Consider the following 24924-nt stretch of genomic DNA (forward strand, 5'->3'; position numbering starts at 1 on the left):
CTCAGCGTAGAGGAGATCAGATTCTTTGCTCAGAAGAAAAATCTCATCCCTCTTTTGTTTGATACCGAGCTTTCGGAGATCGGGCGTCTTTTCGATGGGAGGTCAGAGGATAAGGAATGCAGGGAGGCCTTTGAGGGGATGACCAGGAGCAACGAGTTTAAGCTTGAATCAAATGACAGCAACTGGAGGAGTTGTGTATCGAAAACCGTCACCATCTTGCAATCAAAGCTTGGAAGGAATAGCATCGCCGAGAAGGAGACTGAAGGTTTTGAGGAATTACCGTTTCCTCGAAACAGACATTTTGTTGGGAGGGAGAAGGAGCTGACAGAGATCGAAGCTGCCTTCTTTGGATGCAGCGATGTCCATGAAATGGAGTGTCCAAAGCCTGTGCTGGCTAGCCGTGGATTTTCCGATGGATTTGCTGATGAGGAGAGTGATACAGTGAGAACAAATGGGAGATACATCAGCTTGGAAATGAGAAAGTGCAAAGAGCCTACTTTGGAGGCTTGGATCGATCCGGCGATCGAGACGACAAGCAAAGGAAGCCGGCTGCAGAAGCAGAGATCAAAACACAAGAAATCAAGAAGCGGGGGCTGCAAGGGTCATGGTAATGCGAGCGTAGTATGTATAAATGGGATATCGGGAATCGGCAAAACAGAGCTTGCACTGGAATTTGCTCACAGATACTCTCAGAGATACAGGATGGTATTGTGGGTTGGCGGAGAGGCAAGGTATTTCAGGCAGAATATACTGAATCTATCGATGAATCTGGGACTGGATGTCAGCGCCGAAGCTGAGAAGGAAAGAGCGAGGATAAGGAGCTTCGATGAGCAAGAGTTCGACGCATTCCAGAGGTTGAAGAGGGAGCTGTTCAGAGATGTGCCTTACTTGCTGGTCATCGACAATCTTGAGACGGAGAAGGAATGGTGGGAAGGAAAGGACCTACATGATTTCATTCCAAGGAACACCGGAGCTACCCATGTCATCGTGACGACCCGGCTCGCGAAGGTGATGGTCTTCGAGCCCATGCAACTCCCACCTCTCTCTTTGGCCGACTCGATGCTGCTGATCAGAGGAAGACGGAAGAAGGACTACCCTGCTGAGGAACTGGAAGTGCTAAGAAAATTTGATGAGAGATTAGGAAGATTAAGCTTCGGGTTGTGGGTGATTGGATCGCTGCTATCCGAGCTAGCGATCTCTCCATCTGCGCTTTTCGAAGCCATCGAGAGAATCTCCATCGGCGAGAACTTCTTTTGTTCGGGTTCTACTGATGATGGATCCTGCAGGAATAATCCATACCTGATGAAGGTCTTGGTGTTCTGCTTTGCCATTTTGGATAGAGATAAAGGAAGAAGTCTTGCATCACGAATGGTTCTTGCCGGTGCTTGGATTGCTCCTGCCCCCGTCTCCTCAAATCTATTGGCTGCTGCAGCTCATAAGCTGCCTGCAAAAGAGAATGGCCTTCATCAATGGGGAAAAGGTCTTGCCATGGCCTTGGGCTGCTACACCAGCTGCTGTTTAGCTCACCATTCTCGAAAGAACGAGGTGGAATCTGCTCTCGCGCTGGTTAAACTTGGCCTGGCAAAGAGAACCTTGAGGCACCCGGGTTGCTGGATCCAATTCCACCCGATCACGCAAATGTTCGCAAAGAGGAGAGGTGGGCTGCCGCCGGCCAAGGCCACGGTTGAGGGCGTGAGGAAGGCGAGCAATGCCATGCTGAACTCTGATCACCTCTGGGCTTCTGCATTCCTTGTCTTTGGGTTCAAGTCAGAACCCCCCATTGTCCAGCTGAAGGCAGTGGACATGGTCCTCTTCATCAAGAAAGCAGCTCTTCCCTTGGCGATCCGATCGTTCATGACCTTCTCGAGGTGCAACTCGGCTCTGGAGCTGCTGAAGGTATGCACGAATGTGCTCGAGGAGGTGGAGAAATCATTTGTGTCCCAGATACAAGATTGGCAGCATGGCTCGCTATGCTGGAAGAAGCAGCTGCATTCGAACCAGAGGGTGGATGAGTATGCATGGCAAGATGTGACACTGCTCAAGGCCACATTGCTGGAGACCAGAGCTAAGCTGTTGCTTAGAGGAGGGCATTTTGACAGTGGGGAGGAACTCTGCAGGACTTGCATTAGCATTAGAACTGTGATGCTTGGGCATAATCATGCCCAAACACTGGCTGCTCAAGAAACACTAGCAAAGTCGGTTAGATATAGAAGCAAGATATGAAGGAGCATTGAACTTTTTGCATTTCAATTGTGCTGATTGATATAAATCCTAGCTTTGTTCTTAGAGTTTTCTTACTCTGATACTTGATAAGTACATGTAGTTCCTGTTTTTCATATAGAAGAGCAGCTTAGAGGAAGGCCATTTTAGTAACAGAGTTGACCAGGTTTTCGGATAGAACAATGGCACAAGTGTATTTAGGGTCTGTAAATATAGACTTTGCATGAAGTTGGTGGTTATGTGAAATATTGTTTCCATGGGATGCAAAGCGAGTCCTTGGCCAATAATAGCCTCAAAGCTGGTTTCGACCTGTCCTGGAGACAGAAGCTGGATCTTAGTTTGATTTTGTTGAGTTGAACAAACACGAACCTAACCAGGTGGAACCCAGTCTAGATATAAAAATGATAATTTGTGATTCGATCCGTCAATCCGACTTCTGAATAATCCGCTTTAAACATATTTCGGTTTGATATAAACAAATTTAGATCGTAAATAGGCTAATCCATTTAAATTTATATATTAAATGAGTTGGGTTCAGATTTAAATCTTTGACATTTGATCTGTTTAGTAATTAGGTTGGGTCATAATCTGATCCATTTAATCTATTTAACTGTTTGAAACTTAATTTATTTCTAACCTATTTAATTCGATCTACTTAAATGGTTAAAAATTCATCTAATCTATCTAATCTAGTTTGAACTGTTTAATGAATGAGTTACATAGACGGTGGGTCGGAGTAGATTATCTATTGGTCGGATTCAAAAATTTTGATTTATTTAATAAGTAGATCGGATCGATCGATAATTTTTTTTATTGAATCTCCATCCAGCCTTATTGTCCCTAATGCTATTTTTTAAAAAAATTACCTATATATATTTTTTAAAATTATCTATCCAATCTGCACTAGATGAAAAGCCAATCAAGTGAGGGCTGGGGCGCGCCAGACCTTGGGAGATCCGCATGCATTCAGCTTTTTTCTCGGGAAGGGCCGTTCTGAATCAGCATTCTCGGAAAAGGAGGCAGGGAAGAAACATACGCATTGACCAGTAACATACTGGCCTCTAAATGCAGCTACAGCCTGCTGTGGAATGGCTCGTTGGCTGTTAAATTTTGGCTGGCTTGCGGCCATGCATTCACCATTTGCTTTTGTCACTTTCCCCAGGGGTTGTGAAAGATTCTGCAGCACTTTCGTCTTGTCAAGTTGACCAATCATCATGCTTGTCCCCTTTGTCAAATCCTTGCATCATTCTATTTTTCTTAGATCTTCATGTTCTTCCCTAACTACCATATCTTTCTTGCTATTCCCCTCTTATGTTCATCTCAAAATCTCATGTAACGAATTGATGGGTCATCCATCCTTCTACAAAAAAGAAGGAAGAATAAGATAAACATTTGCACTCCCCTGTCTAACAATCTTTGCCACAGCTAGAATGTAACATGTTCTCTGCCAACATTATCCCTCCTCTGCTTACTCTTTTGTAGCCTCCCTCAGGACCCCTAAGTGTATGTTTAAGCCTAGATCCCAGCTTTCTTGTAGATGAATCTCTCAAATGGAAATGGAGGACTCAAATAGTTATAGATGAGGTAGGGAAGGGGAAAGATTGTTGCATGAAAGCACCCTTGGAGACAAGTCTGGAATTTTGAAAAAAAAAATGGAAAACTTCACTGAGATGCATCAAGAAAGGATTCAAAATAAAAGTAACGTTATTTAATCGGAAATAGTATTGATAGCAGATAGAGAGTTGAAGATGAGTTACAGCATGCAGGGATATTTAAAAGAGGGAGGAGCTTGAAGAGATTATATAATTAGAGAGGAGTATGAGAAAGTAAAGAACATAGACCGGTAATTGCCAGCTGGCACTTCTAGTTGGAAGCTGTAAGTCCAGCCTGAAAAATCTAGCAAAATTTGACATAGAAAGCTTTTTATTTCACACTTTCCATATGATCTAGCAAAATGTAGCAGCCAAGTAGTCCCATCCTAGGTTGAATCACTAAGGATTTCTATTGTGTCCAAAGAGATTTGATGGCCAGGAATGGATTTGAGATTGATAGTTGCTGGAATATAGCATTCCAAAATGTTGAGTAGCTGCAAGGAAAAAGGAACCGGTGATCTATGGTTTTTTTTATTGGAGCAACAGAAGAGCAGCAATCCGGTCTACTCTGCCGTTGGATGATCCACTGCTCCTTTGAGATATGTGCAGTGGATGAATGATGGAGTTGGAGTGCTTTAAGATTTATGTAGATTCAATGATGGATGGGTGTAAAAGGAGGTCAATTCTTCTTTTGCTTTTCCTATAAGTTTTTTTTGGATAATAAGGTTTTGCCGGTTCAGCAGCAATTTATACCATCATAATTTGTTACTCCTAAATATATTTTAGTTAGGAATCGCTCAAGGCTCGTTTGGTTCGTGGAAAACATTTTTCCTCCTAGGTATATGATTTCTGGAAAACAAATTTCTGAGAAGAGGATGCCTAGAAAAGTACTTTTGGCATGTTTGGTTAACAATGAAAAAGTGACAGATTTACAGAGTGTTTATATTTAGTTGACAGAGTGTTTATATTTACAGAGTGTTTGGTTAACAATGAAAAAGTGACAGATTTACAGAGTGTTTATATTTAGTTGACCATCCACTTTCCTGAAAAAATTATATGTAATTCCTATTATACCCTTAATAAAAATTAGGTTTTTAATGCTTTTTTTTATGTTGAAAGACTTTTTTGAGAAAAAATAAAAATAGAGTGATTTCCAACTCACGGAAAAGTAACTTTTCCATATTTCTAATGAAAAAGACTTTTCGATGAAACGTGGAAATCATATTCTCATGGTTTATAACTTTTCCGTCTCTCTCCTTTGAAAACTCTAACCAAACAAGAGGTATCTCATTACTTTCCCGTTGACTCCACTTTTCCTTCTTTCTTTTCCGACGAACCAAACGAGCCCTTAGATAAATGATAAATTTAATGTAATTTATCACTAATGAAGTAATTCTAAATAATTGAATTTTCAAAAATATTTGGTCAAGGAAAAAAAAGCTGAAAAATTCAAGAATTCATCAACAATCCAGAAAACATTGTTTTTAACGAAGAAAATTAGAAATATCAACAAGGAAATAAAAATTGGTACTCTCTGTTTTTTTAGTCATAATATACCGTTGACTCATTTTTAATGAGAGCGAACACAGTGGAGGTGTATTCTAAAAAATTCAGTGTACCTATAAATCCACGTTAGAAGGAGGTTAGGATTTCAAAATTTCGATCTTCCGCCTTCTTTTCTCGCTCTTCCCCTTCTTCTCTTTCGACTCTTCTAATCTCTCCTCTCGATTCCGACCCTCCCGCCCTGCTTATTCCCTCCTCTCTCGCCATTAATGGCTTCGGCAGCCTTCAAATCCGGCACCAAGAGGTCCACGATCGGCGGCGCCGCGGAGGACGCCGGCTCCTCCAACCGCCGCGGCGGCGGCCACCGCCAGTCGAGGAGCCTCAGCCGCTACTCCGGCCGGTTCCCACGGCCTCCGCCGCCTGAATCCGAAGAGTTCCTGTCGCCGAGGGCTAGGTTCGTGAATAGGGCGGGCTTCCCTGAGATTAGCCTAGATGATCTCGCCTACGAGTTCTTTGGATCCAAAGGGGAGGAGGACGAGGAAATGAGGCCGGCGGTTGTCCGGTCCGGCAAACGGGGTGGTTGCGTTGGCTACGGGGCAGAGACGGACTCATTCCGCCGGCGGGGGAGGTCGGTGTCGAGGCACCCCAGCCGAACGGCAGAGGAAAGAAAGGGCATTTTGGAAAACAGTGGTGGGAGCAAGGGCGTTTCTGAGAGCAGATATAGGAGGAAGCGCTCCGTGTCAGCTGCACGTCATCGGTACAGCGACTCCGAGGTACATCCGATCAGTTTATGGTTTCAACTTCTTAAAGTTATCATTTTGGTGATCTTGAACCTCATATGAACTCGGAAGTCTGTCATTACGTGAAGCTGTTTTAGTGTAGTGCCATGTTTATGAGATTGATCTCTTTTTGTCTGTCATATTACGGTATGAATTTTTTGGTGGAATTTAACATGTGGTACCCTCCAAGTTAAGATCTTTGAGAGGATGCTGCACTGTTGTGTACCAGGTTCTGGACTAAGACTTATGTTTTAGGTACTCTTGTTTGTCAAATTTCTGTTGATGTTTGTTAATAAATGCAAAGGCTTCTTACGATTGTTAAGTCATAATCACTTATAACTTTGTTGCCATATTGTTATAACTTCTTTTGACCCTGTAAAAGACTATTGTAGGATACTAACTGTCCTTCAGATACTATACTTCAGGGCCACCTCAAGTTTATCTCTTTTACAAGCTCCAACACACACCTCGACTGATCTAATCAAGTCTTTTGGACTTGTAGAAGCAATCCTAAAATTATATCTGTGAAGATAGATGCATGGATGAAATGAAATTGCTAATTGGATCCTTGTTTGATGGACCCATAACATTATTTTTCCCTTCTCTGAACTGCTTGATAGTGAATTAATTCAACCCTTAAAGGTTATATGTGCGTGCAAGTATATGTTTAGTCCCACATCAGCTATGCACTAAGTAGATTTTGGATATTTATACAGGGCAAGAAATCCAAATAGCACCTTCTAGCTAGCCTTTATAGATGAGGTCCTGGGTTATTAAATATGGCTTTTGATTCTTAATATCTTTGTTTTTGAAGATGATATGATGTAAAACACCTTGCAATCAAAACTTCCCATCATGATAAGTAATTATTGAAAAAGGAAAGCAGAAGAACAACAATAACAGTCGGCCCTCCTGCAATTAAAGTGGGGTGGGGAGGGTTGGGGGAGGCAGGGCGGTGGCTAAGGAATAAAACTCCTAGCTGGTCATACATAACAGGATTGAACAAAGCTCATGATTGACTCTTACATGATCTCAACCCTCCCTTGAGGTTACACCAAGATTATTCTTGGCTTACCCCAATGGATGGGTTTGGAAACTATCTCTACATGTTACCTGGTTTTATGCTTAACGCCTATTGACTAGTGTCCTCATCTATGAAAGGCAAGTTGTATGACAGTAAAACCTGCAGGAAAAACCAAAGCTTACGAGGGTCTAACATATCCTCAAGGTAAGCTAGAAATGAAATAATTGAATGCAGAGACTTTTTGACCACATACAGCCACATCAAAAAGGAAAGCACTACTTGAGAAGTATAGAAACAAAAATGCATCAGGGGTGGCAGTTTAGTTTGCTCATGGTGAACATCAAACCTTTGTTTGTTTGATTGATCAGGTGTGATATTACTTAACAAAACAGAATGTAGTTATATTCGTTAAAAAGGTTAAGGCCTTATTATGGATAAACATAAATAAGCAGTAGAAGTTCAAAGCAAGGTTTTAAATCTTGTTCAATGGGGCCGCCGTGGTTTTCCCATGGAACGGGATGTGCTACTTACTGCCTCACCCCATCCCAACACTTGGGATAGGGGATGGCCCAAAACGTGCCGATCGGGCCGCTACAACAATGGTGGGATAGTTCTATCCCGACACTTGGGATGGTACCCCATCCCGGTGTCTCATGGAATGTTCCACTGGGACTTGAGTCCTTGGTTTAATGTGTTTGCTTGAATGGCTTCTGCTAGGAAGTCATTCTTATTAAGACCATCTTCACTTTTAGAGATCTGCATTCTGAGCTTTCATTCTGCAAAGAGGCATATCATTCTATACGCACTTTCATAAAATGCATCTTTTGGAATGCTGATGATGTTATAAAAACTGTAGAAGCAGTCATACGCTTTCTGTTGTAAGGGGACAGATATAAGATTTGTAGTGAAAAGGCTTGTTCATTTTATTAGTCGCATCTAGTCTCTTTTAATCACATTCTTGTTCTTCTCTTTGGAGATGGTGCATATGTTAGATCTAGAAAAGGTATGATTTCATACATAATTCCAAAGTGAGGCTTTTCACCTAAAAAAAAAAAAGAAAAACCGAAGGAAGCTTTTGTTGAGAATGTTGGGCCGCTTAATGCTCTCATATTTTACTATCATACTACAATTTAGTTTTTTTGGCTTGGTGCATTCATCTTGAACCTCTAAACAAACATGAAAAGACATGTCCTTTTTTACAGGGCCATTCATCTGCACTAACTGATGATGAAGCACGGAATAGTCATAGACGTAGAAGTGCAACTGAGAAGACCATAGAAGCAGTTTATGCCCAGAGAAAGGTTTGTTACAGCTCCAGGAAGATAGTTTAGAGTGATTATCTCAAATATGTGTTTGTGAATACTTTGAGAGGGGTTAAGAGTTCTATCACTTGAGGAAGCTATTCATTGTGACTTTATATTTCACTTCTCTCAGAAAGAACACCTTATTGAGGATGGTAAGGAGACTAGATTGTATGAAATCATGCGTAAAGAAGTAAGGCATGCAGTTGATGAAATCAGAATGGAGGTTGAAAAGGTGAATTTAGGGTTTTTTTGGAATAATATCTTAGTTTATATATTCATCTCATTATTTCTATAATCTTTGCTGTTTTCGCCAGTGCCTCAAGTGCTAAATTTAGATGTTTACATTTAATACCAATTTACATGATATGTTTGCAGATGATAGCGAAAACAGAGCCCTCAACCATGTTTAATGGTGAATATAATCTGTCAAATGGCTCAAATGATTCTCAAGCTATTGCTGAGATCAGAAGAAATTACCCAACCAAACTGGAGCAGGTATGGATGAACTAACTAAATCCTTCAGGATGCTTCTTTTGAGAATTAAATAGTTTCATTGGCTTTATAGTTGATATTTTGATTCATGATTTGGTTCTGTTCGATGGTTTCATTAGTCACCTAGACCACTGTCCACTCTGCCATCACATTCCCAAGAATTTGGAAAGTTAACGAGATTCAATTTCCCCCAGCATGGGAATAAATGGGGAATGTTTTGGGAAATATACAAGAAATTCATGGGACAAATTGAGTGCAATGAAGCTACATGTATACTGGGCATTCCAGGATAAGACTTTGTTTCGTATCTGCACTGCCTTTCTGTTTCATAAAATCTTTTTCTTTTTTGGCTTTTCCATTACTTGTTGCATGCTTTCATTGCTTACCATGCTTGAGAAAATAATATTTCATTTAGTCGTGCAGGTTGACATTCAGCTTCTCGCATCAATAATTATCTGTAATTCGGATCTTTTTGTTTATCTGTGAATAATTATTTCTTTCACGTGTTTGTAATGTTAACGGTTTGTTGAGATATACCTTTTGGATGTAGCCATTTCTTGTGAACCTCCTTATTTTTATGGCAATTACTTTATTACATTATACTTGAGGCAAATAAATATTCACCTTGTTTTTGCTTTTCAGTCAGAGAAACGTACCTTGGACTTGTTGGCTGAATTATCAGTTAAGGAGCAATGTGATCAGGAGCTCACTAGCGCTGTTAGAGAGTTACTTCCTGTTTCAAAACAAACATCTGTACTGAAGAGTCCATCATGGTCCAGAAGAGTAAGCTTGCTGTCATGCTTCCTTTTAGTGTGCTGATATTATTTCAGGTTTTCATTCTTTTTCCTCCTTTCATGGATTCATGTTCCAGCTGAGCAATGACAGAACTAGGACATCCAAATATTTGACTGAAGAGGCAGGGAGATATATCGAGGATTTTCTATTAAACGTTGAAGACACAGATATTTCATCCTATGATGGAGAAAGAAGCGAAACAAGTTCTACTATTGGAGGGAGCGCAAAGATCAGAGATTTCATTATGCATAATACTCTAGCAGAAACTCATGAAATTTTGACAGGAGATGCTTCCGTGCCTGTTGAAACAGACGGGGTTGTACTTCCTTGGCTGCATTGGGAAACTAGTAATGATGGTTCACCAACATCAAGCCAAGGCAAGATCTTCTCAGTGGTTCCAGGAAATAAGCTGTCTCCTGAACTAAAGGTAACTATCAATATGCGCATTCCCTACAAGCATTTGTCTATTCACTATGTAATTTTGAAAGTGATGTTGCAAGCTAATGGATCTGCTTGGATAATCATCTTTTATTATTCCCCTTTTTCTTTTAGAAAACTCTTCTTGTGATGATGGAAGTGATATCATAGAAATTGGACAAAGTGCAACAAATGCCTGATGTACTAAGCACCATGAACATCTAATTTCTTTCCAAATTTAGTATGTTGTAGCTTTTTCTTTTTCTTCATTTCCTGCTCATTTCACTTAACATCTTTTTAGCAAATAAGTCTACAGCAGTTTCTCACTTACTCTACACATCATCAGGAGAACTCCTACTTTCCCAGAATTATAGGTTCATCTGTTCAGTTCAAACGGTTCAAAGACCTTTGTTCTGCAAGTTCACAATATTCAGCAAATTCGTGGCTTTTAATCTGCAAAAATTAATGGCACTATAAGTGCAAAATGCTGCCTTTTTTGTGCACTGTTATCATGAGTTTAGTTGCACATTGCATGCCAATTGTGCAATTTTCTTTTTATTCCCATATATTTTCAAAATTATAAACAATATATATCAACAATAATGATCAAGTCCCTTTTCCTTGCCCTGGGGGTTGGGAGGGGGATGACAGCTTGTTGAGTTGGCAAAGCTCCTGCTTTTCATTTCACTTCATTTGCATATGGATATTCTCTCTTTTTTATGCATGAAATTTTTACAATTAGATGATTAGTGTGCTTGTGTGTGCATTTGTTTTTGTGTGTCTATGTGTTTCACTTCTTTTGTTGTATGGATATTCTCTCTTATTTATGCATGAGATTTTTACAATTAAATGATACGTGTGTGCATGCGTGCAAAATGGATTCTCAGAATTACTCGCATAAGGAAATGCAGCACAGATCACATGGTCCAGCATTACCTTATGCCATCTTGCTGCGCATTTGATTGCTCCGGGTTCTTGGCAAGCGAATGTCATATAGATGGTTATACTTGGAACTTACTTCATGTGACTCCAGGTCGGAGTCTTGTGATTTTAATATCTTTGGATCATGCCGTACTTTGTCATCCTTTCCTTGCCTCTGGTTTTGATCTGGTGGTACTTGCAGAATCCTGCATATTGTTTCTCTCCAGTTTCATGTTGTTTTTTCTGCTTCAGTCTTGCTAGCAAATATCTTACCTAACAAAAAGTGTTGTCTTCCACCTATTTTTGAACTAATTTGACCTAAGTCCTGTTGTGTATGGTATGCAAATAAACAACATCTTGATGTCTTGGGGTTTCAGGAAGCAAATGGTGCATGCGATGACACTAATTATTTAAGAAGCAGTCTTGGTAGCTGGAGTCCTGAAGTTAATAGCAGCTGCTCGGTTGTTCTTGGAGACTTTGCAGGCAGCAGCATATCTGGAGTAGGAAGCCTTCATAGTAGCTGCTTTGTTACCAGACCAAAAGAATATTTATTTGACTTGGATGACTATGTACAACTTCAAATTGGCGAAGATCACCTCTTTGAGAGGTTTAGGCAGAAACAGAGAATAGACTCGGGCAGTTTAATACTATGTGGAAGAACTTTCATTTAGTATGGATTAGATCTATCAGACGATGATATAAAGAGATTAAATGCGATTAAATGCTTATTTTCCTGAGTTGGTCGCATGGAATTTGATCAGTCTCATCATCATCTTCTTCTTTTTTTTGAAGAAAAAGGAAAAGATTATCTTACTGTTTTTTCGAACTCTTCCATGGTTAACAACCATGGGATTTATAATAGATGTTACCATTGTTACTCTCCCATACTGATTTGATTACTTGAAGCATACACAGATTGCTTCAAGCTGATATAACTACAATACCCTGTACTTTTTGGTCATGACAGTCAACCTTGTTTCATGAGACTGCTGGTTTTTCTTTTCCCCCCTTTTTTCTATTCTTAACATTACTACCATTGGAATACTAGTCTTGGACGATGCCTGAAAGATGCAACTCAAGGAGCATTCATGACCATTTCTTTATTATCTATGCTGTAAACAGATACTAGGTCTCTTTGGTACTTGAAGTTCATGTCAATATATGTAGATAAGGTGAGATTCTACGGATTGGTATTTCCTTGTTTGAGCTGCTTTTTTGAACAATTGAAGTCTGGTCAATTCTAGCTTGGGCTGAGCATGAGGGCCATATGGCAGATGGCCTTCGTCTGAACTCTCTCACATGATGGCCTGTTAGATGCAAAATATTGTGCTCATGTTAAGTTTCTCCTTTTGTATTGTGAGCATATAAACTGTAACGTTTCATGGTACAAGCAGCATATATATCATACAAAGAAATTAAGTGCCCTTCAGTTTTTGTATATATAGCAAGTATCCATCAGTTAGGAGCATTTGGAAGAGGGCTGCCTCTGATGTGTAGCTCATCACTTCTTATAAAAAAAAAAGAAAATGTATTGGTAAATGAAAATGTTGAGTATTTCTTTTTATTCTCTTTCCTGGTGTTTTATTCAATAATCTCTTCAGAAATATTATGAGAACTGCTAAAGTAAATGGAAAAATTAGTGGAAGGGAATCGGTGCCTTTGTTTCAGAATCAATCTAACCATTAAATGAACCATTATTGATGATAATACATTACCATTATCACCATATTTTAATTACGATATCTAGATTATATATGTACAAGTTGACAATCATAATCCATAATATAACAATATCTAGTTACCCCAAGATAGATCTCATATTTTTATTTAGTCTGACCAATCCTTGCAAAATCTAGGAGAATTTTTTTGGAGAAAAATTGAAATCCCTTAAGTCGCAAACTCTCGGTAACGATCTGCTCTATAGCTAATCGCCCCCAAAATTCTGTAGTTGTCTAGCGGCTGTAGCTTATAACAGCTGTACTGAAAGCTGTAAACACAGGGACTCGTCTATCATCGGGTTGGCTAAGGAAGTGCTGATTAAGGTCGATGCTTGGTCAGGCATGACTAATCTAATGGCTGCTCAACTGGACGACTTCCAAATCATTCTCGGGATGGACATTTTGCACGTTGCCAAGGTCCTTCTAATGCCATACCTCGGTCTAGTTGGAACAATACATCAATTTGAGCTTGAGTTCCTATTGGAGTTTTGAGTCAATTGAGGAGTACGTTTATTTATTTCTAGTTCTAGGACCGGGGAGCCGAGTAGCAAATGACCCCATACTCATTGGTGTTCGGAGGAGAAGCAGTACTCCCACTGGAAGTCAAACTACCTTCATTACGGGTGGCGAGTTATCCCGAGATAGATCTCATATTTTTATTTAGTCTGACCAATCCTCGCAAAATTTAGGAGAATTTTTTTGGAGAAAAATTGAAATCCCTTAAGTCGCAAACTCTCGCTATGTTTATACATGAACCCAATCTTTGCACCATTTCATAGCACGGTTTGAAATTGGGTTCAAGAAGTATTTATAGTAGAGCTCGCCACTACCATTTTTATCTATTTCAGAAGCAAATGAACAATGACTCTGATAGTTGGATGTCGAATCTTCTGGCCCCTTCTTGTGCTCCACAAATCTTCAAGAGAATATTAGCCCCTCGTCCACCCCAAGGCTCTGCAGCAGGATCTCAGCAAATGGGTGAGAACCTTCCACTTGGCGCACACAACTCGAGCCCACAACCACAAGATCACCTTATCTGGTGACCATGTCACGTGTCACAGTTCTATTGGGCATCCTGATCAAGCCTCATCTTTCCAAAGTTCACCAGATGCCCCATTTAGATTCCCATGCCCCCACGCCACCACTTCAGACAAGTCTATTTTGCTCTCTCCAGCTGGTTTCTCTTCCAACAAACACATCGAACATCCCCAAACCATTCGGAAACTAGAAGAAAGAGGGAGGGGAAAGAGGAATGGCAATGGCAACTCAAGCTCTTCTCTCTTCAGTGGAAGCTGGAAGACAACTCCTTGGAGGAAAGCCCCTTCAATATTCTACTGCCACCAGGTCTGCTGGCTCTCCAAGAAAGGCTTCATTTGCTGTTAGAGCAAGTTCAACACCACCTGTTAAGGTCAGTGGACTTCAACTCATCCATTGCCCTAGTGTACTTCCTTCGGACTGTCAAGTTTAATTTTCCATATATACTAATTTCATGAAACACTTCAATCCAAAATGCTGGATCACAAATACATCCTCATGGAGTACATGGTATCATCAACTTCTTCTGAATGGTTCTATAGATGGAAAGTTTTTGCACTAGATTGGACTGCATCAGAATTGAATTAAAAATATCATATTTTTTTTCATTGATAAATAACTATGAAGTCAATGTAGTCGGTTAACCAGGACCGAGCACAGCATGCTCGATCTGATGCCCATGAATAGCAATCTGAAAGCAGAAGAGCTTCTACTGATCACTTGCAGGCTTCATTCAGTTTCATATCTCCTTTCAATTGCCATTTCTTATCCTTTGCTGACATGAATTTTATGGTGCAGCAAGGAGCAGACAGACAGCTCTGGTTTGCATCAAAACAATCTCTCTCTTACTTGGATGGAAGGTAATCTAGGATTCATACCAACCAGCTACTGAAAATTAGCTTCTGGCAAGCACTGAGTCCATAACTTACGGAAGCTAATCTCATGTCTCCCACAACCACCTTTGCAGCCTTCCAGGTGACTATGGCTTCGACCCACTGGGCCTATCGGACCCGGAAGGCCCCGGAGGATTCATGGAGCCGAAATGGCTAGCCTACGGCGAGGTCATCAATGGAAGGTATGCCATGCTGGGTGCAGTAGGAGCAATTGCACCCGAGATCCTTGGAAAGCTTGGTCTGATCCCACCTGAGACTGCTCTCCCTTGGTTCAAGACTGGCGTCATTCCACCAGCCGGAACCTACAACTACTGGGCCGATCCTTACACTCTCTTTGTGTTCGAGTTGGCGCTCATGGGCTTCGCCGAGCACCGGAGATTCCAGGACTGGGTTAGGCCAGGGTGCTTGGGGAAGCAGTACTTCCTAGGCTTGGAGAAGTATCTGGGGGGCTCAGGGGACCCTCCTTACCCTGGGGGACCTTTGTTCAACCCTCTGGGATTGGGGAAGGATGAGAAGTCCATGAAGGATCTGAAGCTCAAGGAGGTGAAGAATGGAAGGCTGGCCATGCTGGCCATCGTGGGCTACTTTGTTCAGGCCCTTGTGACTGGTGTTGGACCCTTCCAGAACCTCTTGGATCACTTGGCTGACCCAGTGAACAACAACCTCTTGACCAGCCTCAAGTTCCATTGAAGGGTTCGTTGCCTTCTCATGGCTCTGGTGATTCCTTGAACCACTCATGTAGCATTCTCCGAAAACTTGTACTAGCTATGCTGCTGCCTTTAAAAATCCTTTTTAAGTTGTACAAATGATACTTGATATGCTAGCTGTGACATGTTTAAAACTTCATGACAGTCAATGAACCATGAAAGGTACCAAGGAGGCAATCATATAAATAAATACCCACAGGAATTAGTGCATGAATATAAGGATGACAATGCTTAACTATTTAGTCTGTTTATCTTTGATTCAAACCATTATAGATCGGCTTACTTTATCTATTTAATAAAATGGTAAGGTTCAGATGTAGATTGTGGATCCGTTTGCTAAACAAGTCAAGTTCGAGTTAATAGATTTTTGATCTATCTTGTATCAAACCTAATCCGTATCCTATCCAGTCCAATCCGATTGCCACCGCTATATGAATGGAACTCAAACTGTTTTTGAAGGAAAAAAAAGAAGAAATTAAACTAGAGAAGTTCACAAAGGCTTACCAGCTAGCGTACAACATTCCCCAATATGTCTATGAATTTGCAGATGAACACAAGCAATGGTTAGAGCATGAGTGTGATTAGCTAGCACATGCATGCAAATTGGGCTCCCATCTTCACTCTTGGATCAAATCTTGCGACGTCGTTTACTGAGTGTTTGATATCAGCTATCCTCGTACATTTGTTTCTTGCCATACTATAGGATATTGCCTACAATAGCATGAAGCGTATAATAGAAAATTTATATAAGAAATTACCTCGTAAAGTATAATATTACAAGTTGTGGTTTAGTTGTTGAGAGCTTGCAATCTAGATAAGGGACACTGGTTTGAATTTTGGATTATATGTTTTATTTCATATGTGTATTTAGTCCCACAACAGTTAAGTACTTGTACAGAGCCAAAGAAACTAAATGATACCTTTTATCTAGCATTCCTAGATAAAATTCTAAATTGTCGCAAATAATATCAGAGCGGATTCAGCCTATGGTCTATATGGACTAAGGGACGCTGAAGCATGGGTCTATTAGGGCTGACCATAAGTCAATCAAAATGCTTATGATTATATTTGAATAGATCAGGACCCCATATCAGCTATGCATTGGCTAGAACTTGGATATCCATACGGAACAAAAGAATCCAAATAATACATCTTGGATACCTACACAAAGTAAAGAAATTTATATAATACCTTCTCGACCAATTATTAATAAGATTGGTCCTGCTGTCTCGACGAGTAGAGAAGACCCTCGGTCGTCTCCACCTCAAATGGTAACAGGTTTCAAAGCTCAGCAGCTACTTTCCATAGTTTTATGCCCTTGCCGGGTTCGCATTTTCTCGGCATTCTTGATCAAGAAAGCGATCAGCAAGCGGCAGCAAAAGCCTGGAAGGAAGACATTAAAGTTGAGAGGGCTGATTGGATACCCAAAAAGATTTATCCAATAAAAAAATAATGAAATAATAAAAGAATATAATCTAACCGTTCAAATTAAATTCAGCTTTGTCCTTGATTACTTGTTTGTCTTGTAAACAACCCGAGTTGAACGGCGTCCTTGCAATTTTATTTAAATCTAGAGTTTAGTTCAAAAAAGAGCTTCTTTTTTTTTTCCAGAGTACTTCGGCATGCTACAGTACTGCTTCTTCTGGGCCATCAATACTTGCAATGCCTGATTCTTGCACTTCTTTATCGGTTCCTTTTTTTCATAAAATACCCCTCTCAGAATATATCGAGTGCTGGGTAAAATTTTTGAGGTACTGAATCAAAATTCTATAATTGGTTGTTCAAAATAGCAGAGATGCCGGATTGTATCTTTCCCATAAAAGAATGTTTGTTTTTCTTTCCTAGCATTGTCCATTGGACCACGCATTGCACAGCTCTCAAAGTACTCCAATCTTTTCCTTCATTCATCTACATCGATCTTGAAATAGTTATTGCCTAATCTAATAGTAGATTCACACGAAGAAAGATGAACCCTTTTTTTTTCCAAAGACATAACCCCCGTCCAGAAGTATAAGAGGACATACCAACGCTTAAAAACAATGATAAAATATTAAAAAAAATACAATGATATGGTAACTAAGGGTGCAAATAGGTCGGGTCGGGTCAGATCCTGAGTGATCCCGATCCGATCCAATTTTTTGTTCGGATCCTAATTTTGGACCCAGATCTGATCCGGTTGAAGTTCAAGTCGGGTCCGAGTCGGGTTCGGATCGGGTTCGGTTCGAATTGGGTCCATTTTCTTTGCGCTTTTGGGAAAAAATTTGGGCAAATCTAATTTGGTCATATCATAATTATGAGGTGCTGGGTGACCCATGACTTGAATGACTTGCAATTGACCTCCAGTTAGAACAGATGACCCTGACTTACTAACTAAGTCGGTCTACAAGCCAAATTTCATATCACACTATTTTTTATCTATATGACTGGTTGGACGGAACTTGGTGTCTCCCAGCTCCCCTCTCACGAGGACAAAAAAAATCCCAGACCTTCTTCCAAAATCCAATTCCATTGCAGAAAACTAGCACATGATCCATATTCAGTTCAGTGTTCCCTCACTTTCTCTCTTCAAAAGTTAAAAAAAACAAAAACCAAAAAACAGAAGGAAAAAAAAAAAAGCCCGCTACCGCGACACCAGAGGTATCAACAGTGTAATAGATCAAGAGAGAATCCCGACGGGCCGAGGTTCCTTTGGATTCTGTGAACCTATGCTTGTTGCTATCCTTCCACGCTTGAACCTACTCCCCTTAGGGCTTTTACTCCTCTCTCTCTTCGGGTCCATTCGGGTCGGATCAGATCCTTTCGGTAAATCCAGATCTGACCCAAAAAATGATTTGGGTCCAATTTTAGGACATGACCCAGACCTGCAGGTCCTAAAATTCGAATCGAGTCGAATCTACGCAGGTCGGATCAGGGGTCAACCCGACCCATTAGCAGCCTTAATGGTAACCTATAGATGGGTAATAACATCAGAAAACATTGGAGTTCATCCACAAAAAAAAGGAGGGAAGAAATTTACTACAAAATTATTTAACAATGATTTGCCATAAAAGTTGTTGGCTTCTCCCTATTATACCGTTCTCTATTTTTCTTTTTTATCTTTTCTACTTTTTTATTTTTAGACCATAATTGTAAATACCGGGCCAGATGGGCCGACTGAGATCATAGTCTGCGGCCCATCTGGAATAGCCTGCGAGGCGGTTATAACCGCCTACCAGCTGCGGATACGGTCGATCTTCCTCTCCTCTTCCCCGAAGCAGGTTATAAAAGCCGAAGGAGTTCTTCATTGAGGCATCTTTCCCTCCTTAATGCCTCTTTTCTTCATGCTTTTCCTTGGATCCACCGCTGAGCCGCTGGAGGAAGCGGCACAAGCTACCGAAAGAAGCTCCCCATCTCTTCCTCAGCTAGGTAAGCCCTCAATCCTTTTATTCTTGCTCTGTTAGATTAGATCTAGCCTACCTGTTCGTCCTTTCCTGTCTAACTAAAAATATGCTAAACAGATCGTTGTTAGAACCGACGAACAAAGTTTAAATTTAATTTACTCTTACCTGTTCTACTCGAAGAATAGTAGTTGTAAGAGGTCGATCCACAGGGAGGCGATTGGAGTTGCATAAAAATTAGAACGTTCACTCGGATTTGAAATTGATTTTTGAATGATAAAAGAAAAAACATTATTTCGAGGATGTTTGAATGATTCTCTGGGCTACCAGAGAATGTTTTCTACTTGAAATTGACAAAAAGATAGGTATTTAAATTCGAAAAGTATTTATATATTGAACTAATCAAAGAAAAGCTTTGGCATAAAATGGATGAAAACAGTGCTAATAAAATTGCAGACTGGAATATAGATTGCATGAAAGAAGATTTAATGTATTGCAGAACAGAAATTAAAATTTCAGAATAAAATACAACTTTCTACCTAAATAAACTCTCAAAAATTAAAACTCAAAACAAAACCTCTCAATTAAAATAAAACTAAAAATAAGAACAACATGCTCTGAAACTCAAAACATAACTTCTCGATTAAAACTTTCAATTAAAATAAAACTAAAAAAAATACATTGCTCTTATAAACTCAAACTAAAGAAAAACATTGCTCTCATAAATAAAAAAAACTAAACTTAAACAGAAAGCTAAAACTAAAAAAAAAGAAAATCACAATGCTCTGTTTTCAAACTTCGTTGAAAACAGAGCAAGGCATTCTCTCTTCTCTCCCAAACCGACCCCTCTCCCCTGTTCTTCTCTTTTCTGTGGACCCTCCGGCCACCCACCTCTCCAAGCTTTTTCTCCTTCTCCTTTTCCCCTCCCTTTTATAGGTCCCCACTAGAGATCAGCCACATGGAAAATGGGCGCTTGGGATCTCGGGGAACGTTGATCACGGACTGCTGGGAGGATGCGGTCTTCCGTGATGAACGCAGACGGGTGGAAGAAATGGCATGAGGGGCTGCTGGGAGGAGCCGATCACGGGATCAACGGGCGATTGCGGACGTGATGCTGCGATTTGCTGGAGAATCACGGCCGGCTGGATCGATGCTTGGGCTCACTCGCGGAATCATTGGGAGGAGGAAGAGGGTAGACGAGCGTGAGATCCGTGGATTTCCTTCACAGGATGCTATGAGGAGTTGACCGTGGATGCAAGGAAGGAAGGCACGGATGGCTGGGAGCATGATCGTCGGGATTGCACGCGGAAGAGGAAGAAAAACGGAAGGGAGGAGACGCGTTGGATTGCTGATCTTCCCTTCTTTGGGGCCGGATTGGAAGCGGGATCGACGGGATCACGGAAGAGCTGGGATTTGCTTCCTATTTCCTTCTTCTGGCGTTGCTGGGATTTCAGCTTGCAAATGGGATTCGCTGGGAGGAGCTGGAGTCTCCTGGGATCGCATGGACCGCGGGATGAAGCTGGGCGTGGTACGGATGGCTCGATTTGGGAAGGAGCTGGGCTGTTGCGGAAGGAAGGAGGCGCGTGGAGGGGATTGAACCTTTGGCTTCACGGCTAAAGGGACTCTTTGAAACGGACGGCTGTGATGATGGCGTGATCCGTGGCTTGCTAGGAGGACTCGTTGATGATGCGGACGGAGTGGATTTATTTGGGATGTTGATGATTGGCTGGGCGGATGGCCGAGAAGAAAATGATCGCGGGGCCTTGATGCGGGACTGACTTGATGGATGACGCATGATTTCATGCTTGTATGGCAGCTGGGAATTTGTTGAGCTCGGGCCGCCGGGCATTGGGCTCAAACCCAATGTTATTGGATCTCTTGGATTACTTGCACTCAAACACAAATACAACGTTAATTAGTTAATTTTATTATTAATGATTAATTATAATACTAATTAATGATTAATTATAATACTAATTAAAATGGTCTGATGATTGCACTTTTGTGCTCTCATCACACCCCCCAACCAGCTTATTGCTAGTCTCTAGCAATTTAGTGCAACAATGATAAAATGAGAGTGCAAAAGTTTATTTATTATATATATATAAATATACATGAACTAAGATAAATACTCACTTTCGTAGAGCATTACGATTGTACTTAGCACGTGCAACAAAGCCGTTAAACCCTAGGTTACCCTAGTGGATGAGTATTGTCTCGTGAGGGTTTGCAGTGAAGTTACCCACAAACTTCGATCCCAAAATAAAATTTGGTTTGTGAAATGAAAGTCTAATTTCAAGTACATAACTGATAAGAATTTTCAAAGCACACAAGGTTTTAATTACTAAGTAGCCCAAATTCTAGGTTAGTATGCAATTTAAGTTTGAAGTCATTAAATTTTCCGTAGGGAGTTGTAAGACTTATTTATACTTGAAGTGCTCAGTAAAGTTTGGACCATGCACAAGCTAAGATTTTGGATCTCCAAAATATTGCTAATATTGGTAGTTTCCAAGAATTGATCGACAAGACCTATTTGCTCATTCAAAATCATCTTATCTGCAGGATTTCGAGAGCTGTGGATGTTTACTTTAATACTTCATGGGCTTTATCTGTAATATTCCAGTTTACTCGAATTTTTACAACGACGGCTTTCACACTATTGTCTTTCTTAAGGTCAATATACATTTTTTTTCATCATTTTTTTTTGTTTTTTGTTTTTTTTTCATTAAAGAGAAATGATAGTGTATATATTGTGCACTTTTACTCCTGTGATGATTCCTCCATGTAGCGAGCAATTAGTCGACAATTCTCACACCAGTTGGCATGAGGTGTCGGGCATCAAGACTCCCCTACGGACCCTATGCTCGGGTTCCTCATCACAAGGCCCGCTGACCTTTGACAATAGTAGCCCTTTTCGATGTACCTGACTAAAATCCACCCGAATAGTTTTTTTTTTTTTTTTTGGGATCAGAAAAAAGATGGTTCATCAGGATTCGAGGTTGCTACCATATTCTCAACACAATGTCGAACCTATACCTTAGAAAATGCAGGCCAGATGTGTTGTGCAATTCAAAGCACTAATTAGCTTACAACTCACTAAAAGGAACTTAATAAAAAGAACTCACTTTGCACTACTTCCAACTAGTCATTGGGTCTCTTAGATTTTATATACCTTGTGTGTTGTAAATTTTTTTTAAATTTCCAAAAAATTTTAAAATTTTTTTTATTTATTTTTATAAAATTTCAATGCTTAAAAATACCCCCAAACCTAAATCTAACATTGTCCTTAATGTTAAAGAAAAATTAAAGCAGTAAAAAGGACAGAGGAGAAGTTACCTGATATGGGTAGGTAAATTGAAAATTGGGGCAAAATCCCCCAAACCTGCATGTTAGTAATTTTTTTTTTTATAGAAGATATTTATATGTTGGGTTGCCTCCCAAGAGCGCTAAGTTTTATGTCTTCAGCCAGACAAAATGTAAATCTCCTTTTTTTTTCCAACCATTATCTAAGAATGGTTTTGGACAAGTCCGATGAAGAACAGTCGGCTGATGACAGATCATAGCTCATAAGGGGAACAGAATTAAGAGGCGCATGCTTGACCCCTTCCTCGGAATGGCAAGTAAGCTTCTAAAGGGTCCTTATTATAAGTTTGTAAGAAAGTCTCCTAAACCAGACTTTCAATCATGTCACTTCATTATTTCTTTGTCGCTGGTGGTTGTTTACTTATGTTGAAACATTAAGCTCGACTTTTATGTGCCAAAAGATAACTTCAGCATCCCATTTCGACAGTTATCACAGCATTTGCTGTGGCTAAGAAAGGTCTACCTAAAATTATAGATGTGTGACTGTCTGATGTATTCAGGTTCAGTCTCAAGGATAACGAAGTCCGCAGGATAGTAACACTCATTTACTTTCCTATACATCGTCTACAATCCCCTTGGGGTACTTCACTGTCCTATCTGCTAAGGAAATGTAATATTTGTAGGCTTTAATTCTCCCAAACCTATTTTTGGTACACATAGTAGGGAAGTAGTTTACACTGGCTCCTAAATCTAATAGAGCTCTTTGGATGATCGTCTCTCCTATTTTATTTCAATAGTTGGCAACCAGGTCTTTGAATTTCGGGTGATGACCAAAGATTGATTCATAGATTGATTTTGATGATCACAAACCTTGAGTATAGATATAATGTTTATTGCAAGGAGAAAGATATTTATTTTGCAAGGAACATAGCAAGTTGGAAGAAACAAGAAGGCCTCCAAAGCTCTCAAGTTGGAAGAAAGCTACAATTATTGGCCCAAAGTTTAAAGTTCAAAGGATTCAAATTGGAGGAGTAAAATCCAAAAGAAAAATTCAAAAGAACAGTCTTCGAGTCGACTCCAGTGGAATTCGAGTCGACTCGGAGGAAGTATGAGTCGACTCCTAGGAGTCAAGGCAGAAAAGTCAGAGGAGCAGTTTCGGGTCTGAGATTCGAGTCGACTCCAGTGGAACGCGAGTCGACTCCGATGGTTGGTAGGTCGACTCCAAAGAAAGCAAGAGTCGACTCTCAGCGGAACACAAGGAAAAAGTCAGAGAGCATTTTTGGGACTCTGAGATTCGAGTCGACTCCCGCATTGCACGAGTCGACTCCGAGACTCCGCGACCATCAACAGACAGAAAACCAAGTTACTGCCTCTGAGATTCGAGTCGACTCCCAGACAGTTCGAGTCGACTCCAAGGCAGCGCGACCCCAAAAATGCAGAGGATCAGTTTTCGGGCTCTGAGAGCCGAGTCGACTCCAAGAGAATCCGAGTCGACTCGAGGAAGAAAATCAGAAAGTATGTCCTCTGGATTCATGGGATGAGCCGACTCCGAAGATGCCAAGTCAGCTCCAGATGTTGGCGAGTCGACTCCGGGTTAAGTCGAGTCGACTCCCAGTCAAGGCATGCACTTTAATTCAAATTTGAAACAGTGGCCGAGTCGTCTCCAGTAAAGCACGAGCCGACTCCTGCAACAGGCGAGTCGACTCCTGATCGCGCGAGTCGACTCCGATCCCAACGGTAATATTGTCAGGAAGTGCAGACTGTGTCCAACGGCTCTATTTTTGTCTCTAACGGCTATATTCTTGTTTCCACGCCATCTAAAGCTATAAAAACAAGAAGAGAGCTAGGGGAGAACTTATGGAAGTGGGAGAAAACATTTAGGGAAGAGATTTGAAAGAGATTACAAGGGAAATCTCCCATAAGCACAAAAGGGCCATTCAAAGTAAAAAAGAGAGAAGAAGAGCATCCAAGTGAATCCCAAAGCTTCCTCTCCATCCGTGTGCTGCCTCGGAGATCCTCTACTTCGTGCAAAATCAGAAGAGGGGCAAGTGAAGAAGAAGCTGAGTTCCTCCATCTACAAATTAGTTTGAGGGCTTCTTCTCTTTTCTTTACTTATTTACATTTGCTATATTTGCTTATTTGAGAAGCTTGTATTTGATTTAAACTCTTGTTCTAATATCTTGTAACTTGATTCAATCAAGGGATTGAATCAAGGGGATAAGGTTTGTTGGTGAGCCAAAGGGAAAAACCAACGTTGTAAGGTTGTGGTTGGTGAGCCTTTGGGGAAAACCAACTGGGTTGATTGTGAACCCGGAAAACAATCATTGTAAGGTTGTGGTTGGTGAGCCTTTGGGAAAACCAACTGGGTTGGATTGTGAGCCCGTGAAAACAATCGGTTGGTTCTAGTCGGTGAGCCTGTGAAAACCGACCGAGTTCGTTGTGATCTCGCAAAACAACAAGTTGGGTTGTGAGCTTGTAAAACAACCGACTGTAATCTAAGGAATTATAGTGAAATTCCCAAGAGGTCTTGGGGAGTGGATGTAGGTGCTGGGGTGCACCGAACCACTATACATCTTTGTGTTTGTGATGTCTTATCTCTTGTATTTCATGCCTTCCATTCATGCTTGATTGTGTAATATCTCTAGCTTTGTTTTCTATAGAGTTATAAGTGATTTGCTTAGCTTCCACTCCATTCTTACCATACACATAGATTAAGATTGATCATACAACTATAAGTTAATTTTAGATCAATTGCACCCTAAAGCCATAGTATAATTGCTCTAGCTTAATCTTCCACTGCTTTACTTGTAATTGCCTAGAGCTTAAGTAAATAACATCCTATTA

General features: G+C 40.6%; 3 protein-coding genes across 3 annotated transcripts in view; all 3 read left to right on the top strand.

The window, feature by feature from the left end:
• LOC103718478 overlaps positions 1-2486 on the top strand; it is a 3925-nt gene extending 1439 nt beyond the window's left edge. Inside the window, exon 1 of the mRNA XM_008807327.4 lies at positions 1-2486. This exon is cut by the window's left edge and continues 1439 nt beyond it. Coding sequence (XP_008805549.2) covers positions 1-2223 — 2223 coding nt within the window. The 3' untranslated portion in view covers positions 2224-2486.
• Positions 2487-5492: 3006 nt separating this feature from the next.
• Positions 5493-11799, top strand: LOC120112139. The gene is made up of 7 exons (XM_039130793.1): positions 5493-6088; positions 8321-8419; positions 8553-8654; positions 8798-8917; positions 9557-9697; positions 9786-10136; positions 11425-11799. The coding sequence occupies exons 1-7, from the start codon at positions 5585-5587 to the stop codon at positions 11716-11718; spliced, it is 1611 nt and encodes a 536-aa protein (XP_038986721.1). The 5' UTR covers positions 5493-5584; the 3' UTR covers positions 11719-11799.
• A 2084-nt stretch (positions 11800-13883) lies between these two features.
• LOC120112142 (chlorophyll a-b binding protein 8, chloroplastic-like) lies at positions 13884-15565 on the top strand. The gene is made up of 3 exons (XM_039130797.1): positions 13884-14173; positions 14599-14660; positions 14768-15565. The coding sequence occupies exons 1-3, from the start codon at positions 14018-14020 to the stop codon at positions 15381-15383; spliced, it is 834 nt and encodes a 277-aa protein (XP_038986725.1). The 5' UTR covers positions 13884-14017; the 3' UTR covers positions 15384-15565.
• The last annotated feature ends 9359 nt before the right edge of the window (positions 15566-24924 follow it).

The sequence above is a fragment of the Phoenix dactylifera genome, chromosome 1 (assembly GCF_009389715.1).
Source record: "Phoenix dactylifera cultivar Barhee BC4 chromosome 1, palm_55x_up_171113_PBpolish2nd_filt_p, whole genome shotgun sequence".
Taxonomy (NCBI): Eukaryota; Viridiplantae; Streptophyta; class Magnoliopsida; order Arecales; family Arecaceae; genus Phoenix; species Phoenix dactylifera.